Raw genomic sequence first — 19330 nt, forward strand, 5'->3', positions numbered from 1 at the left:
ATTGGGACAGGTCATGGATGGATCTGACTTCGACATCCCCGTTTTCTGTGTCGGAGCATGCTGCCATCAATGGGGTGTCACCTATGGTGCTGCTGCCACCAGAGGCAGTGCCTTCTGTGGCATCCGTTGGGGGGACCTGTGGTGGTGGTGGTGGTGGTGGTGGTGGTGGTGTGGACATGCTGGCTGCTGGGGTGCCTGTTGATGTACCCTCCTCTGTGCTGCCACCTGATTTGTGCTGCTGCCGTGTCTTGATCCGTGCACCTGAGGTGGAGGGTCTTTGGCCGTTGGTCTTGGCCCTCTTTGCAGGTGTGCTGGTAGGGGTGTCCTGATGCTCGTCGTTTGGATCGGACCCTGTGGTGGAGTAAAGGAGGGCGAGGTTATTGATGGGTCTGTGGGTATTGGAATGGCATTGTATCACATGCATTGGGGTGGTACCTGAGGGTGATTTGGGTCGGGGCCTTGAGGGTGGTTTCATTTGTGTGTGGAGTGAGGGTGCAGTTGTTTGGCAGCCTGCAGTTAGGGTGTGCCTGCTGCACGTGTAGTGGGTGTTTTAGGGTTTTTTAATTATTTATGTATTTATTGTGAGTTTTAAAGTGCGCTATCAGGCCGATGTGTGTGGACGTTCTCCTGGACATGTGTTTCTGTTGCACTATGTGGACACATGGTACTTCACATGATTGGACATTGTGGTTTTCGCATTGTTTTATTTGGGACACCTACCTGATTCTTCGGATGTCTGCACTCCTTTCTCCATCCCTCCGACTCCCTCTATGCTCTCCATTCCGATGGTGGAGGCACAGATTTCTTCCCAGGGAGTCAACTTGATGGGTGATTCAGGACCTCCCCCGGTGGCTGTGGCAATGTTGCGGTTGGCAGAAAGTATGCTGCGGACGCGTATCCGCAGGTCGTCCCATCGCTTTCTGCATTGCTATGGGTTGCGGGGTGCGGTCCCCACCGCACTTACCCGCTGTGCCACCAGGGCCCATATGGCCTTCTTGTTCGCAAGTGCCGTCCTGGTCATTTGCGTGGAGAAGACGACGGCAGCATTCTCCTGGAGGGTCTCTGTTAGCACGGTGAGTTCCTCACGAGAGAAGTGGACCTGCCGCTTGCGGTCGCACGCTTTCTTCGCTACTTTTCCCATTTCTCTTGGTTTCGCTAGGGTTGATGACGGGTTGGGGTGTGTCTCAGGGTAGTGTTTTTAGTGGTTGTGTGGATTTTGTGGTTTTATAGGTGTACGGCGGGATGTTTCCCGTTCCGGGCCCATGTTTTTACTTCCGTTTCCGTATATTTCCGGTCACCGTACTTTCCGGTTGGCGCTCACTGCGGTGTCCGCTGTGATGGGTGGCGGTATTGCACCTAGGGCGCCGTACGGCGGCGGTGTGGGCCGTTTTGGGGTCATTTCCGCCATCGCGGACTTTGCACTTCCGCCATGGCGTGGTGCTCGTGCCCGATGGGTCGGAATGGGCCGCACTATGCTCCATCGTGCAATGGCGGAAACGCTATTTACGCTGTGGCGGTCCGGTCAGTCACTTTCCGCAAGGGTCGTAATGAGGGCCTTTGTCACATGGGTGAGTTCCCAGTCAGGATCTCAGTTGATTCAGGCATTTGACACCGAAGGGCATGGTTGAGAATGTCTCCAGCTCGAGTTTGCACATTTCAGTTCTTGTCTTTGAAGAGACAAAAGCAGCTTGTTGATCCTCTCGCGTGAGATCGCTGCAAAATGCAAGTGCAGGAAGGGCCCACGTGGCTATGGGTGTGCTTGATGCAGTTAGTCCAAGTGAGTTACATGTCCTATAATAGCATGAGTCATTGCCTGTCCTTCATACACATCCTACTTGTTGATTGCATAGACTCTCTTAGAGGTCATACTCGATGCAGGGTAGGAAATTACGGTTCGGGTGAAGGCTCTTTACAAAACTAACACCGACAAAATATTTTTTCTTGCATTTGTCACAAACACACAGACACACCCAAAAAGTCAGCTGGATGGAAAGTGCTTGACACTTCAAAACGCCAAAGTCAGTGAGGGGAGTACCAGCCCACAATGGTAGCATCTGGGTGAGGATTTGACACCCCCACTGAATGGTGGCATCAGGGTTGAAGGGGAGGTATGAGGGGTAGGAGGCACACTTTCACTTCAGTTGTGATCCTTATGGGGTTAGTCACCACCAAACCAGTTGGTTCTACTCTTCATTCTATAACAAATGTTGTTGCTTAGAGACCTTCATCAAGAACACCATCATTTGACATAGACTTCCGGATTTCATTCTGTGGTTTAGAGACAAATATGACACATTTACCAGTACCTCATTTTTGAGAATGAACAACCTGATTCTTGCAGCGATATGCTCTTCTAAACACACGACTTGACGCTTACCTTCACCCCCACCCCCACGTTTGTCTTCTATTGCCTATCCGCGCATGTCGCCTTTGTTTCCCCTATTGAGTTTGTTTTTCAATGTAAAATATGGAAATCTTTTTAAAACTTTGTTGCCAAAATAATATATTTATCTTTCACAAGAATATAATTACAAATGAGTTTGGAAGCATTTATAACAGAACATTCTTCATGTATATCAATTTAGAATGAACACTGACAACACACAAGACCCACAAGTTTGTTACAAAAACGCATGCCAGCAATTTGGTTATAACCAGAAAGGAAAGAGGGCAATTCACATAAGCAAACACTATTGGCACAAGGAAAGCTTCAGTCTCAGACCTTTAATATAAACCCTTTTTTATTCATTGTAGTCAGTATGGGAATAAGACTTCAGAATATTCATTTCAATTATTGCAAATAGAACACTTTTGAAAATATGTATTGAATAATTTACATTCATTTTTTTATATGAAATTGCAAAGCGTTTATTATAAAAACAAGTAGAGAACAAAACCAAAGTTCACCATGCATATAGCTACTATGAAGAGTTTTATTTTGTGGCATGCAACACACATATATTTGCTGTTTTGTAACATTTAGACATTAAATCTGGAAATAGACTGCCTTCCAACATGCCGGCTTATCCATTCAAAGTAATTGGCCACTTTTGTGTAGACACCTGGATATCCAGCAAGTCCGCAGTTTTCACCCCAGCTGACAATGCCCCAGATGTAGGCCACACTGTGTGAATCAACACACACTAAGGGTCCACCAGAATCCCCTTTGCAGGAATCAATGGATCCATCATAGGTACCTAAGGAGGTTGGGAGAGGAAAATGGAGACAACGTTATAACGTGCATTTTTAAAACTGTTTTAGAGAGTAGAGGTGAAATACAATTAATTTAATCAATCTGAAGCAATTGAGTGTGAATAAGTGTTAAGCAAAGTGATATTTTATCAAATATACTTAAAATATGTTTGTCACATTTTGTAAATAAAACTAGTGCTTTTGATTTAATTTTGTAATGTCTTGAAACATTTTGCATTACACTGTAGCTATCCCTGGAGGAAACATTTTTGTTCACCAAATATGTATTTGATTGTTGATGCTGCATTTTGTTGTACAGTGCTCTGGTGCATTTCAAACACATGTCTAATATGTGACCCAGTTTGACACCGTCTAAATACTGCCAACTAATAAATCAAGATGAAAGTTTGAAGAAGCTTTCACAAAAACAAAACAGCCTTGGTCTAATAGGGGAGATCTTAGAGTATAATTGATGTTGAAGAAACTGATTTAGATCTGAATCCAGCATTCCGATACCGGATACCATTCAGGGGTATTTGCTTGGTTCATATTGTGTGTTTTGGTTTAGAAGATTGATAGTTTTGCATTCTCGGTTCTCCACAAAATGACCCTACATTTCCACATTTGCTCCATAGGCAGCCTGTGTCTGTCCTACGAAACGGTTTCATAGGTTTAATTGATCGAGGTCAACCCCACTATTGGTCAACTTTATACCACCAGGCCAATGAACACAGCACATTTCGATTCAATAAATCAATATTCTCTGTATTTCATAACACCAAATACAACCTGATACACACAAAAGGGAACAAATAAACAAACAAATCATCATGTTGGGACTAGTTGTTTTGTCATTGGAAACATCAAATGAAAGTAAAGCTGCACTTTTCAAATCCAAACTCCCAAATCTACCAGGCACTCCAAAAGTTTCAGAATCCAGGGCATTATTGACCATTTCAAATTGAGTATTCCTTCCTATCATGTAGTAAATGGCCTTATGTCTTCAAAGTAATTGGTGGCAAATTCTTTCTGCATACCAGTAAATAAATCGTCTCTTTTCTATTTTTTACTTTTGATTTTCTAGAAAACATTAAGTATTTGTCACCGGTAGACATCCTTCCCACATTTGCCCACATTTAAGACATTAACAAGATTGAAAGTTTTGTTATTTCTTTTGACAATCTTAATAAAATAGTGATTAAAAAACATTGCTATAAAAAAGGAAGAGCAGTGTTTAGAATTTAATCCAATCAAATCCCTACGGTTTTGAACTACCTCACTTTGACTTCTTTCACGGGGAGTGGCAGGAGAATGCCCCCAGCATTAAACACAGTGATATCTCAATGCAATATCATGGTACAACTCTGGCACTTGCATCAAAAGTGGGCCCGCTTCATTCAGTCACCACTTCATGAAAACAATAGAGCACTGTAGGTACAGGTAAATGTTGGTTACTAGTATTGGGGAAAATGACCCATTTGCTGATTAAGGTCTAGTGAAAAGGTCTTTGCCTTTGTACAATCCAGAAGCTTTGACCTCCAGAATTAGTTGTAGTTCAGAAGTAATCTCCTCTGTGGCCGATGTATGTTCTGATACCAGAGTCGCCTCATTTTGGAAACCACCTGATATTATTTAAGGTTCATTTGGAGAACGGGCTAGGTAATAATGTTCTCAAAAGGGATATCTCGTACCATTAGTAAGAAATCTTGATAAAAAAACTTGCATCGGCACTCTGAGCAGTTTTGATCTTAACTTGACCAGGGATATAGAGGAATTGTGCCCAAAATTGCCATGTCTGTCAATGTATCAGAAATTCAAGGAAAACAAAGGCATGACTTGTTCCGAAAGTGGTAATTTGAACACCATTTTTCAGAGTGCTTGGGGTGATGAGATGGCTGTAGTACAAGTGACCAACTTTAGTGCATCCACTGAATCTTTTTTGGGGTTTATATTAGTGTTTGCAGATTATGCAATCCATTATCTATGAAATGTGACGTTGATCAATATGAAGACAGGGACTGTCGCAACGATGCATCCTATCACCCCATTTCATTTCCCTGTAAAAAGAATTTCCAACTGGAGCAGAAAGACATGAGCAGTGCTAGCACAACTTGGGGAATATACATTGTGATAATCATAACTCACTAAAAGCGATGGTCAGCTTGGATGTTTAGTGTACCTATACACATTGTGTACCACGTGGTTCCCTCTTTGTTAGCTTAAAATGATTACACTTTCTCTTTTGATTAGAAAGTGCCATGCTTAGAGTGTTTGAGAAGCAGCAAATGATGATTTAACCCCTGTGGTAGATCTCTGTAAACAGATGAGATAAGAAATAGTGTTGAGACCTGAGGTAGAAACATCTTTCAGAGAGATAGAAGGAGGAAAGGCTAAGTTCATGGCAAAGTAAGTGGGCAGCCCATGTAGTAGCTTGTGATTGTGGCGCTCATAGTGTACCTGGGCCCCCTTTCTGTTAGCAAAGCAAGGTGTCCCTCACATGCTTCCTTACCACATAGTTTGGCCTGTGCCACTGGCGAGACCCCACATACTGTGGTAATGGAGATGTGAGTTGCACCAGGTCTGGCCATGCCCCCACCTGTCCCAATCATGAACGAATATATAAACTAAGCAATGTTCAGTCAACTGTCAGTGAAACACTAAGGATCATGTAGCCGCCATTAAGAGTAGAAATGATGTGTGACACACGTAGGGCAAGAAGTAGGTTACACTTAGAAGTAGGAGTGTCCAGAATACCCAGATAGGGTACACATGCAATAGACACAAAGAACATACACCAGACACAAAGAACACTAACATGACAGAGAGAGAACAGAAGTGGCACCATATTCAGACCAAAATCTGCAAGACCTCATTTCTGAAATATTGCATCCTGACATAAAATCGCAGAGTTTCCAGGCCTCATGAAGCTCAGACAGTAGCAAAGCATCAAGGTCAGTGTGCAGAAGGTAGGTTTGCTTGAGAAGCTGAAACTACACTAGATAATGTATCCCAGAGCACACAGCATACCATTGTTAAGGTTAATTAGTTTCAGTCAGTAGCAGTGAGAAATACACACATCCTTGAATAGCAGGTGCATGCAGCCACTTTGCCAATTGATCCCATGGCGAAGGAACGCACAGCGCCCCAAATGTCAGTCGATGGGAAGCACACCCATAGAACAGTAGGCAACCCCAATAAATGGTTGAAATGATTTTAGCACAGTGGTCCGATTGAAACAATGGTAATTTATTCCAACTGACCCAGCATACTGAGCTGGTTGGTTGCCTGCATGACCATCAATCTGGATTCCGAGCATCCAGAGGCATGGAAACTGCTCTCCTGAGCACCTGTGAATAATTGCTCACATCTATTGATTCCAACTCACCTGCTGTTCTCATTCTACTCAATCCCTCCTCTGCTTTTGACACAGTGAACCACTCTATCCTCATAGAATGGCTCCACGATACCCTTGGTATCTCAGAGCGGGCAATGGACTGCCTGACCGCCTTCCTCACTGACCGTCCCTCCCAGGTTGCCCTGGTTTCTATCTCCTCACCCACCTCCATCTCCATCTATGGCATTCCCCAGGGCTCTATCCTGTCGCCCTGGCTCTTTCACGCCTCGCTCACCTCATCTCCACTTCTTCATCACACTTCCAGTGTTTTGCAGATGACACCCAAATTTTCTTCAGACTACCTTCTACATCTCTCCTAACAACCTCTCTTATTCCTGACTGCCTGTCCGCTATCCAGTCTTGGTGTACCTCCAATGACCTCTGTCTCAATGCCAGCAAGACTGTGATTCTTCCTATCAGGACTCCTGTTCCCTCTTTTCTCCCTTCACTCTGGCTGCCATAAATGGGCTCTCCCCATCTTCTTCCACTAAGGCCATAAACCTGGGAGTTATCTTCAACTCCTATCTCTTTCATTCCTCACATCTTGGACCTTGCCAAGAAGGCACATTTCAAACTCCACCTACTCGGGGGCATCAACCCTTCCTCACCTTCCCCCAGAAGCTCAATGTTTCGAGAGCTCTGGTACTCTTGAAGCTGGACTACTGCAACAGCCTCTTCCTTAATCTACCTTCTTCTATCTGCCCCCTCCTGCTAATTCAGAATAGGGATGCAAGACGTATCCTTGGCCTTAAGCCCAGGGACCATATCTCTTCAGCCCTAAAATCTCTCCATTGGCTCCCGGTTGCTGTGAGGATAAAATTTTATCCCTCTGCATCATCCATGAGGCTGTCTGGGGCCGGGGACCATGCTATCTGCAACTTGTTCTCAGCAAGTACTCTCCTTCCAGATCCCTCCGATCCTCTGGCTCTGACTCGTGCTTGTCAAGTGTTTCTCTAAGCAGAAAGCGAGCGACCATTGCCTTTCCTCAGCTGGCTCCCTCCTCTGGAACAGCCTTCCCCTTTCTCTCCGCCTTGTGCCGGATCTCCTCAAGTTCCCCAAACCCCTCAAGACTTTCCACTTTTCCTCCTCCTTCCCTCTCTTCCTCCCATTCTAAATGACATAGTAGCTGTTGATTGGTGGCCTGGACCCTTCTGTGTCCTTCTGGGTTCTGGCCCTCTGCCTGATCTCCTGCAGCATCCACCCTCCCCTGCACTTGCCTTTCAGCACCACTTGGCCGAATCCCCCACAGGTAGGCACTTATTGCTGGGCTGGTGGCCCCTCCTCCATCTTGTGGTCACTACTTGGCACTTGCTTGTTGCCTTTGCAACTGGCTCTTGCACTTAACCTGTTGCCTTACAACTATCCCCCTGGCACTTCTCCCCTCTGTGGACCCTCTAGCACTTAACCCCCTCCCCCTGTCACTTCTCTCTCCCTGCACTTGCACGATCCAAATGTTCACAAGGCCTAGTAGGACTGCTTTCTGTATTTAGCATTTTCCATTGTCTTATTTCCCTTGCCCTGTGGGCGCTTTGAAACACAATTTTCTTGATGTATAAGCGCTTTACAAATGCCCAATAAATAAATAGCAAGCTAGATTGAAATTTATCATTTGTAGAAGGATCTACTTGGAAGGAGTATGCTGTGAAATAACCAATAGCAAAATAATCACTTACAGATCACTATATGTTCTATACTTTACCAACAAATAATGTGAGAGGAGATGTTTTTATGATAATCACTCACAATGACATCAGTTGATGATTTCCTTGTTTAAAACCTTGTTGTTCCTAATACCATTTTGAGATTGTCTTTAGTACGTTCTCCCAGCAGCAGTCTGTATTTGAATAAAGCCAGGTTGCTTTGTGCAATAGGAGTTACTCTAATATTGAGTTTTTAATTTTGTATTGATATTTTGGCTTATCTTAACATTTGGAGGCACTGCTAAAATACCCAATGTCTGGCAGAGGGTTGAGGACTCCTCACCGTGGCTCCCTTGGGCAGCGGAGTCTGCCTGCTGGTAGCGGTTCATGCACACACCTGAAAAGTGGTTGGCAGTTGCCCAATTTCAGCAGGAGTCCTGACCGATCTTGCAGGCGGCAATCTGGAAACACAGGGCAGAGCAGTAGATAGAGGGGACTCAATGTCAGCTGACCTCGGCGGTCATAGGATCGTTGTGAGTATATCCATGCATGAAAATACCTGCAGGGGAGGGTATATTGGGTATTGTCATTGGTTTAAGCTGACAAGAGAGAAAAAAGGATACTTCCCCAAGTAGTTAGGGAAGACCGTGCGGTAGTCTCCTTCGAGGGGCAGTAAATAGATAAAGGAGGAGGTACCCTGTATAATGGAAGACAGCTGTGTAGAATAGATTTTATTTGTTGTTGATATTGTTTGCTGTAGCATAGGATGGTTGTTTTTTTTATGTGTTGGTAGAGTAGTAGTTAGGATTGTTGGAGGTAAGTCTGGACTAGATTGAGATTGTGTATTGTTGATGTGAGTTAGGATGATATTGTGTTGATATTGTAAATTGTTGTGAGGGGAGGGGTTGGGAAAAGGAGAAGAACAGTGAGAGTGTGGTGAAAAACAGCGATTGTTGAATTTGTGGTAAGTTGGATTTTGTTATTATAATGGCAGACACCCCCATTGTTCATTTCTGTACGTCACTTCCCCAATATAAATGAGACTCTTAAATACCATGTCCAACGTGTTAAAGAAACAGGCGGTAAAATGTATCAGCCATGGCCTCAAGAAGGGACACACACGAAGCATCTTCTGCAACATATGCATCCACACTCAAGGGAAAAAAAATTACAGAGCAGATTTAGCGTACTCGAATTGTGGAAAATATTTGAGGAGCAGCAGAGAAGAAGGCTAGTACAGCCAACAGTGCCTCCTCCCTCTCAACTATGTGTTCTGCTCTCAACCATGCCAGGGTTATATCATCTGCAGGCTGCTGCAGGTTACAGGAATCCTAGATATGTGTCCAAGGAAGCAGGAGGTGAGGTTAAAGAAAAGGAAAAGGAAAGTGACACCAGGAGTACATTAGCAACACAAGTAGAAAATGATAAATTGTGCAGTTTAGAAGCGCAGCTAAAGGAAGCGAGAGAAGAGTTGAAAAGAGTTAAGGACATAAGGGGAGGAGAAAAAGAGGCAGCAGTCGCACCAGACAAATGGGTGAGAGGACAGATACTATTTAAAATAGATAGACACAAAAATGACAATGACCACGTGAAGGCCCGAAGAGAGATGAGCAGGAGAGAAGAAGAGAAGAGTACAGGAGAGAAGTTAATGCTTGAATTAGTAGCAGAGTGACATGGGACAGAGAAAGAGAAGGAAGTGTGAAGGGGCCACGGACAGCATTAGCAGAAGTATAATAGATGAAATTGAGAGAGGAGTGTATGTGAGTGGAGGAATCGGCAGCATGGAGCACAAAGAAATGGAGGAAGAGGAAGAAGAGTGGGAAGATGAAGTGGAGGAAGAGGAAGAAGAGGCGGTACAAGCCCCTCAACTAAGGGAGTCCAAAAGAATACAGTATCCAATAATAGATTTGTGGGATGATGAGCTGTTCTTGAGCGGGGCTTCATCGCTCCTGGAGCTCCTCCCAATAAATACAGGAATAAAAACACTGCATGTAAACAGAAAGGAATTTGCCAGGCCGTCAAGCAAGCCACATGACGGTAATGCCAAAAAGGAAGGAAGGGCGCGTTGTGCATGTGCGCAAGGCACAGTTGACACAGTTGCCATTGCTGGGAAAGGGACTAGCTCAGTATATTCCGTGGCCACAGACTGACAAAAACAATTTGGTGGCTAACCTACCATTGTTGACAACAGGGGCAGGGAAATGGATGTTGAGTTGGAAAAAAGGACGGCAGGTACGACGTTGTTGTTAGGGGATGTAACCTGGCCGGCGTACCGGCACCCGTGAGCAGACCTCGACGGATGCATCGGCACCATTCATCCGGCCTCCCCATTCCCATTGAGTCCAATAGGACTCAATGGGAATGGGGTGTAATGCATTCCGGCGCCTGGCAATGGGGAAATACAGGGTCCGCAAGGGTTGTAATGCCCCTGTATTTCCCCATTGCCAGGCACCGGAAACATTCACAAGTTCGGTGGCAGCCTGCGCGGTTTACCTGCAAGGCTAATGCTGAACTTGTAATGAGGCCCAATGTATGGAAAAGGGCAGGTTATCCTGATGTGCTGGCACAAAAAAACGCACATGACGGATCGCCTTTTAACAATCACATAGTTAATATGCTGTTCCCCCATATTATATTGCACAGACCCAGCAAGAGCAGGACAGATGCGAATACCCTCACCAGCAGCCATTTGCACAACATAATGCACAGCAGCAGACACAGCCACAAATGCACCAGTCACCACACCAGCAGACATCCCAAATACAGCAGTTGTAACAGCCACAAGTACAACAACAATCACAAACACTGAACCCATTACACATGCAAATGTAATAGTCCGGACAGTGGGACAGGAACATACTGCCAGACTCCAGTGCCTGCAATAGGGGGTGCAACAGTTGTGGAAGGGAGTCCCTTCACAGGAACAGGGAAGAATATTTTCCCTCAATAGGACAGCTCACAGAGTAGCTTGTTGTGTCCAGTACTATCAGTAACTCCCGACCTGGAAGGGGAACCCTGGGTGGGGGTGAGAACAGGGAACAGGGAACAGGGTGTTCTCTTTTTTTTAGATGACACTGGGGTGACAAGATCTTGTGCTGGGAGGGTTTCCACTATCATGACTAATGATGGATGCACACAGGTTCTCTGTGAAATGATAAAGGTTCCATTTACAGGAGAGCTACCTATATACTTTGGCTGTGCTGTTGTCGTAGTCTCAGAAAATGGCTCACTGGCTAACATATTGGGAAGTAGATTAATGATTAAATTAAACATGACTATCTCATTTACTGAATAAGGGATAATAAGTTTGACACTAGGCATTATGCAAATGCAAGAGAATTTTTACGAGCATTCCACAGTCAGAAGCATTATGCGGGGTGCCTTTAATTCAGAATGTTTCTACGTTGGAGTACAGTTGTTGCTGTGGATCCCACAAATAAAGGACCCATTTGTATGATTACCAGCAGAGTTTTTATTTAGAGCAGATGTACCCACAGATGTGACAGAATAACAATACACAGACGCAACAGGGGTACAAGAAGACAGAGTAGTGTTACACGGAACAAACAAGGAAGGTGTTAACTGGCACACAGCCATAACGCTGGACTCAACACAGGAGTGAAATGACAGACAATCAGCTATTTGAAGACGATGCTATAGATGATGAAGCACTTTTTGAGATTTAAATTCCATACCAATTGCAAATACAGTACAGGGAAATGCCCCAGATAAAATTGTTCACTAAAAAGTACCAAGTGTACTATAGACCAGCAATCCTTATGATGTAGGTACTGGTGCAGTAAGAATACAATTGAAAGAGGGTTAATGTCAAAGGAAGCAGACAAATGCATTTATGAAACGATTGCTGTTTTGATGCAACAGAATATCATTGTACCATCTGAATCCCCATGTAACACAGCAGTGTACTGTGAGAAACCAAAGGGGACTTGTCAAACAGGTGGCTAGGCTTTTGGATACAGTTCCTGGAGGTGGACCAGTGTGGGAGGAACACCTGGGCGAGGGGCCTTCAATGGGTGGGGTGAGAGCTGATGGTGAGATCTTTTGTTCATCTACCCCATCTTATTTTTTAGGATTTACCAAAGTCCTCACCCCTCCTTTTTTACACAAACACTGGGCCGAGGAAGAGGACGAATAAGAGTAACCAGATTAACTCTCTCACATCATACTTGACATGTCCCGTTAATCGGGTCAGGCAAAGTCAGGCACTTTACCTTAAACGAGTACACGTGATACCAGTTAGCTCTCCTCACACGAATAAATGACAACACCTAAAGACACACTCTGATCAAGGCCAAACACGAGAACGATCAGAACTTCCGGTGCGAAGGCCCACCTACTGGAACAGAGCAATGGACCAAAGGACGAGAGCAGCAGACTGAAAACCCCAAGCCTTCCCTACTGGAGCACGTTGCCTCTGACAGACCGCGAAAGACACATGGAGAAGGCCAGAGCCCACAAGTGAAGATTGCATTGTGTTTCAAGGATGCAAGCGACCCTCCCGCGTGAACGGCAGAGTTGGGGAGACGAGAGCAAGCCTGTGGTACTATCCTTGACTCGAAAATTGGAAACTATGAAACAAGAAAGAAGCACACAAAGCCTCTGAGTTGGAAAGTAACCTGAGAGACCAGTGTGTGTTAAAGCAAGTAGCAATATCAGGCTGCATGTGTGTGAAGAGAGATGCAAAGAAAGGCAGACCCGGGAATGAACGTTAGAGTAAAATACAGCTGCAAGATCAGCGATAGAAGTAAAGAAGCCCATTCGAAAGTCTGCGCAAAAGGTACATTGTTTGAAGTTAAAAGCGAGAGTGAAAGTAAAATAGTGAACGTTGAGTCGAAGTGGTCCTGTGGTGGTGTGTAAGAAAACCATGCACATTGAAAGACTTTGACATCCGAAAGGGGTCTGATCCTGGCAGATGGAGACCCAAAGAGAATTAAGCTTGGGGAAGGGAGTTCCTCCCCCCCTCCCTTGCAAATTTGTGTTGAACATTATTGTAATAAGAGGTCTGAGCCCGGCAGAGGGGGACCTACAAGAACTGTGTATTAAAAGGTCTGAGCCCGGCAGAGGAGGACCTATGAGAATTGTGTGGTGGAAAGTCTGAGCCTGGCAGAGGGGGACCTTTTGTGAACGTTTTGGTTGGAACATTAATTTTGAAGCCCAAGAAAGAGACGTTAACATGGAAGGCCAGGCAAGCTTCAATCCATAGTTTTGAACTGTGTACTTTGTTGGAAACAGCCAGAGTGTGTCATCCTGCCTACAAGGATCGCCTTAACACGGGGAGGAGAGCTGGTTCAGCCACATTATCATTTAAACACTGATTTTTCATTTTGCATACATTTCTCCTTTGTACAAGATAGGGCAGGCCTTAGGTTTTGTTAGCATAGGCCATTTTGATTTGACAGACTTCACTAGAACTGTTTTGTTAATCGTTTGGCTGGGGAAAGATGTGGGCTTGAGGCTGCGTGTAGCCAGGTTTCCTTAACTGCTAAAAAGTCTAGGTCTTTAGTAGTGATGATGTCTGCAATATCCAGGGCGTGGGCTGTGATGGATCTAGCATTGACGAGTGCACCTTTTAGTGAGATAGCATCCATGCTGGCAGAAGGCTTACTAGGGGCATCTTTGTGGTGCTTATGGTCATTTGGTGTGTGAGGGAATGATAAGATAGGATTGATGGAGGCAGGGGTGGTGATTTGTTAGGCCGTGGGTAGGACGGTGAGGAGAGTATGTATTCTCATCGGTCCCAAGATGGGATGTGAGTGCAGTGGGGGGACTGGTGGTTTGTGTGTTTGTAAGCAGGGTTTTCTGTGTGGAGTGGGTTAGGGCATCATAAGAGTGTCTCTGCCCTGTCCTTGCGGAAAGGCAGTAAAATCTTGTAGGTTTGTCTGGTGGCAGTACAGTTAATGGGAGGTACTTTGTGTGGGAGTGAGACCTTGTCATGCCCTTGATAGGAGGGCAGATGTTGGTGGGATATGATATGGGAGGGAAGGGTGCAATTTTGTTGAGGATGAGCAAATGACTGGCCAATCACATTATGTTCTATCAACTTTTGTAGTAGAGTGCCAACCAATAGTAAGCTAGATTGAAATGTATCATTTGTAGAAGGATGTACTTAGGAGGATTTAGTAGTTGTGAAAGAATCAATAGAAAAGGCCTTCTTACAGATAACTATGTTCTATACTCTACCAACAAATCAAGTAAGAGAGTAGAACTTTGTACGATAATCACTAGCAATGAAATCAGTTATGATGATTTCCTTGTTTAAAACCTTGTTGTTCCTAACAACATTTTTAGATTGCCTTTTGTAAGTTTGCCTAGCAGCTGTATTTGAATAAAACTGGGTATCTTCGTGCACTTGGAGTTACTCTATTATTGAATTATAATGTTTTTATTGGTCGTTGGGCCTATTTTAACAATACGGTTTGACAGACAGGTTTTATACATGTGTGGTTCTATGACGGCAGTTATGGCAACATGACAATTCAGGGACCTCTGATGAATCCGGACTATTCGTCCCTTCTATCTAGAGGGGAGCCACCCCTTTTGAGCTAGGTGGCTGAGCTGCTCATCAAGACCCTCCCTAGTGGTCTGTGCAAGTGGGACCTTACTGTTAGCGACTCCCCTCTTGGGAACAAGGACTCCCATTCCAGTAGAGAACTCCCTGTTTAGAGTGCATTGTCTTCCTACATCTGTGTGGGGGGAGTCATTCCCCATTTTAAGATTGTTGTTACTTCTATTTTGGTAGAAAATAGAAGTTTCATCTGGTAGTGACATTTCTTCAATCTCTTTGGCTTCAGGTAATGCTGGATCCCGCCTGAACTCTGTAGTCAAAGAGGAACCATGCACCCCTTTTGTTTGTGATGGCGTACAAAAAACCATGAGTAACTCTTGGAATCTGCGCGATAAAGAATCCCATGCAGGGGTGAGCCTCTGACAGAAAGATGTCCTGGAGACGAGGGGCCATGCTAAGCAGTGGAACCAGCGGTAGCGTGTAGAGCAAGCAAATCGCTAGCAAAACAGAAGGCTGGTGTCCTGACTGGCAAAGAAGCCAAGGCTGAAATAGAGATGAAGACGATAACGTGACAGTCTCTCCTGGTGGCGCAACCACACAGATACCGTGGTGGGCATAGGGCCTGTTAACTGACGCCTATACCAAACTACAGCGGGAAGTTCAGATTACCAATATCCGCATAGGAAGTGTATTAGCTGCCAAGCTGGGCAGTGGAAGGGAAGTGAACACTCGATAAGAGGTGACGCTGCTGAGTGGGACGGACAGGGGTAATCGAGGCTGGGAGAGCCACAAGGGTTACGGGAGCCAGAAAAACCTTAGTAGGCAGACAGCCTTCTTATGCAAGCCTATCGGAAGGCCACAGGGCTTTGAAGACCTCTGAGAAACTGAGGGACATTAATATTTGAGGCTGGGAAAGCCACAAGGGTTATGGGAGCCATATCAATCAGAGTGGGCAGGACGCCCACTGATGTCCCACTAAAGTAAGCCTGTCAGAGGTCCAGAGGACTTTCAGGATCCCTGGAAACACAAAACATAATGAGCAGAACTAGAGAGAGAAAGAACCTATAGGGTTGCAGTTCTTAAGCACAAAACAAGAACATTGTCAAGCATCAAATCCGAAATGATGGAATTGTATTAAGAAAACCTTTTCTTCCTGGAAAGAAGAAATCATATGGTGTTAGGATTTGGCATACAGAACCTTCAGAGAGGTTAAGGACTATACTGCAAGACATTGATTATTTTTAAAAAATCAAAACTTCCTCAGTAACAGAGGGAGTATAGACACAAGGAAGGATGAAACAAATAACAGAAGTAAGGAAGGATGAGAGAGAAATCCCCAGGTGATACATTTAAGTGACCTATCCACTACACTCCTGAAATAATGGCCTCTGATGGCTGTTTCCCTAGCCAGGTCATGCCTCACTACATCTTAAAACAATGTCTGTATGCATCAGGGTAGCTGGATTCTGAAATATTCTCATGGCCACGCTCCCAAATGATTACCCATAACTATTGTGTATGCCAAAAGCATACATCCCAATTAGCAATCAGCCCTCAATTTGTGGTTTGCTAAGTGACTGCTATTTTCTTCAATAGGCAATTACATATGACATCCAACACAATTTTGCTGGTGCATATACTGGTAAGCTTACCTAGTGAATGCTGTCTCTGTATCCTTGTTAAATGGGATCTTCAGTATTGGGATACCATTAATTAAACTTAAAAATTGAAGAAAAGAAGGAATATATCTATGGAGTGGTCATGGATCATGTAAAGATAGATTGATCAGGAGTGTAACAAAAGGAGCGGAATTGAGCAAACACTTACTCAGAAGTACATAGAAACCCAATGAATATTTCTGTGAGGTTTTCCTCAAGGATTAAGCATTTTCTTTTCAGTATGCCTTAATTAAAGCTTGAAGGTGAAGAGGAATTGCACTTAAATTCAATTTTGGGAAAAGGAGAGCAAGTTAAAATGTAGAAAGTATATGGGTAGATGGATGAGGGAAGTTTTAGCCAGCTGTATTGTTTTAAACTGATCCTCGCGTGACCTACAAGGGTCATGGGTAGTCCAGTTAGTGGAGCCGCCACTTTATTTGATACGCCCAGTGGAAGCCTGCGTCATCTTCTCCCCACTCCTCACAGTCGTCCGGCTGTTCAAATGAGAGAAGACCGAAGATGCCAAAGTTCTCATGAGTCTGTTTTTTATACGTCCCATTTCACCTCCCCTCCAATCAGCTGTTCTGAGTTGTCACTAAATGTGCTGGCTTGGGCACCTCCCCCTTCCCCTTCCCGGGACAGGACGCCCTCTCAATCAGCTGCCACATACCCAGCCCTGCACCGGTCCCAACCCGCTCCCCCCCCCCCCCCCAACCTCTGGGTCTCAGTGGCCTTGGTCCCAGAGGTGTAGTGTCTCTGTGGCTGTGGATAAGGTAGGTTCCGATATCGTTTATACTTATCCGGATGGGTCTTTCTGCTGTACTTCACCTGGGAAGCAGGGGCTCTTGTTGCATCGAGCATTGTGGGAGCTGTAGTCCAGAGGTGCAGATGTTTCGTGAGTGTCTCTCTTCTGGCATTGGTTCAGATCCATATTAGGGTGTTTTGTCATTGAAGGCGCTGCACCCTGTATTTGGGGATGGCCGGTATCATAATGAGGTGGATCACTGTGACTATTGAGTGTTGCAGGTGCTGTAGCTTTGTGTTTTAGACCTCTGCGGTCCTCTAATGCTGCTGGGGCTGCAGTGCCGTTGTTACATTGCCTCTCAGGTCTGATAGCACATTCTTTCATCATTACGTAGGAAGGCTGTACTTCGTAGGGGAATGAGGCTTTTGACATGATCTCCCTGTGGGAGTCCGGGGTCCCCAGGGACACCTCTTCACAGACTCCCCCCCAAGGGGCCGAGCCGCTCGGGCTGGTCCAAGGAGTGGGATAGATAATCAACCACTAGCTGGTACTTCCCTGCTTTGTGGACCATATTAAAGTTGAAAGGTTGCAAGGTGAGGAACTGCCGTAAGACTCAGTGGTTAGTGTCCTTCTGGAGGGCCAGCCAACACAGGGGGTGCATGATCCATAAACAAGGCAAAACGTCATCCAAGTAGATAGTAGCAAAGGGACTCTTGTGGGCTACATTGACCCACTGAACAGAATTTCGCCAAAACCAAGCTGCATTTGCGCAGAAACAGAAAAATGGTTGCACTGGCTCCTGTGAGCACCATGGTCTAAAAACTATGTTTTGCAGCAACAAAAAGAAGGCTGCACCTTCTTGCCAAGCACACATTGGGCAGGGTGGAACCAGGGGACACATGCAGGGAGCGTGCCAGTGTGCTCTGACATATACAAATAGAATAAAGGGAAAAGGACGTTATTTCCATCAGTTCTTCCTTAAACCACAGTGATTAATAAGACCTTGCCATGCCCAGTATATCTCATTGTGCTTCAGCAAAACCAGGCATGATTTCTGAATGACAGGCCCTGTCAAATGAACTCTGAGAAAAATCAACAAGGAACTCCACTTTTACCCGCACGGGAAAGCACGTTCATTTTCATCACATAGTATCAAAGCTCAGTAGTTCAAAGAAACACCAGCTATCTGAGCCATGTCAATTTCAATACATCTGTACTTCAAACAAATCTCCTGCATACAAGAAAAATAACTATAGCTGCAAGACAGTGTGGGAATCCAGAGGGAGATGCAAAACCGAATTTAAAAAGAAATGCCAGCTTTTCACCACACATGTAAAATGGGCTTTGCAAAACCAAGGAGAGAAAGGCTGTTTTAAAAGTAAACGGTTGAATGAAAGCCTGACATTACCTAACAATGTGAAGGGGTTTGTTGCTGGGGAAAATACACACATGGGTTATTTTATTCAAATGGCTTAATTAATTCAGGACCAAATATAAGAAAGTAAAACTGTTAAACTATAATTGGCTGGATTTTACAAGTTCCAAAAGAAAAATAGGTTTCTGCTTGGGTGCTGGGGGTGCTACCAACAGGAGGGCCTCTCTCAGCAGATACTAACACCACAGTGATAATTATTAGGTTGGATAGAATTTAGTCTAGGCTGAGCCCACTGACAATGACATTTCCAGGACAAGGATATGTGAAAAGAAAGATGCACGTCTTTGTGATTTCTACAGGAGGCTGCAGAGGAGATCTCTGTGATGACCCTGCCCGTCAGGGTGGTAGCTTGGAAGCTATGACCAAATATGGGGAACAAAGGACTGCCATTTGTTTCAAAAGACTATTTTATAAATAAACTTTAAAGACTTTTTACCCCTGCAGCAAGACTTTGTAAAAATCTCACAGTTTAAAAGTGATTTTATGGGCTTTCATTTAAGACATGTTAGAATTCACTGACCCTTTGCGAATGGAAATGGCAAAGAATCAGGGATTACAAGGAAGGTTTACATGATGCCAATGCAAATTTGTATACTTACATCCCTTATGATAATCCACACATGTGTATAAAGTTATGGAATTTTAGGCCGAATCATTCATACTCGAAATTACCATAAAGTATTTGAAGGGCGAAACAATGTCTCACAGATTTCAGAGTTGGGGTGCTATGCTCTACACAA

General features: G+C 44.7%; 1 protein-coding gene and 1 long non-coding RNA gene across 3 annotated transcripts in view; one reads left to right on the forward strand and one right to left on the reverse strand.

Annotated features, from left to right (window-relative positions):
* LOC138516068 (uncharacterized) overlaps nucleotides 1-19330 on the forward strand; it is a 111214-nt gene that overhangs the window by 34946 nt on the left and 56938 nt on the right. The gene's annotated exons all lie outside the window — the stretch shown is intronic.
* Nucleotides 2710-19330, reverse strand: part of CFI (complement factor I) — a 325763-nt gene continuing 309142 nt past the window's right edge. For both annotated transcript variants that reach the window (XM_069630882.1, XM_069630881.1), the window contains one exon: nucleotides 2710-3197. In XM_069630882.1, the coding sequence (XP_069486983.1) occupies nucleotides 2980-3197 (218 nt within the window). In that variant the 3' untranslated portion in view covers nucleotides 2710-2979. The remainder of the gene's footprint in view (nucleotides 3198-19330) is intronic.

Source organism: Ambystoma mexicanum, chromosome 6q, assembly GCF_040938575.1.
Source record: "Ambystoma mexicanum isolate Mex_15411 chromosome 6q, UKY_AmexF1_1, whole genome shotgun sequence".
Classification (NCBI taxonomy): Eukaryota; Metazoa; Chordata; class Amphibia; order Caudata; family Ambystomatidae; genus Ambystoma; species Ambystoma mexicanum.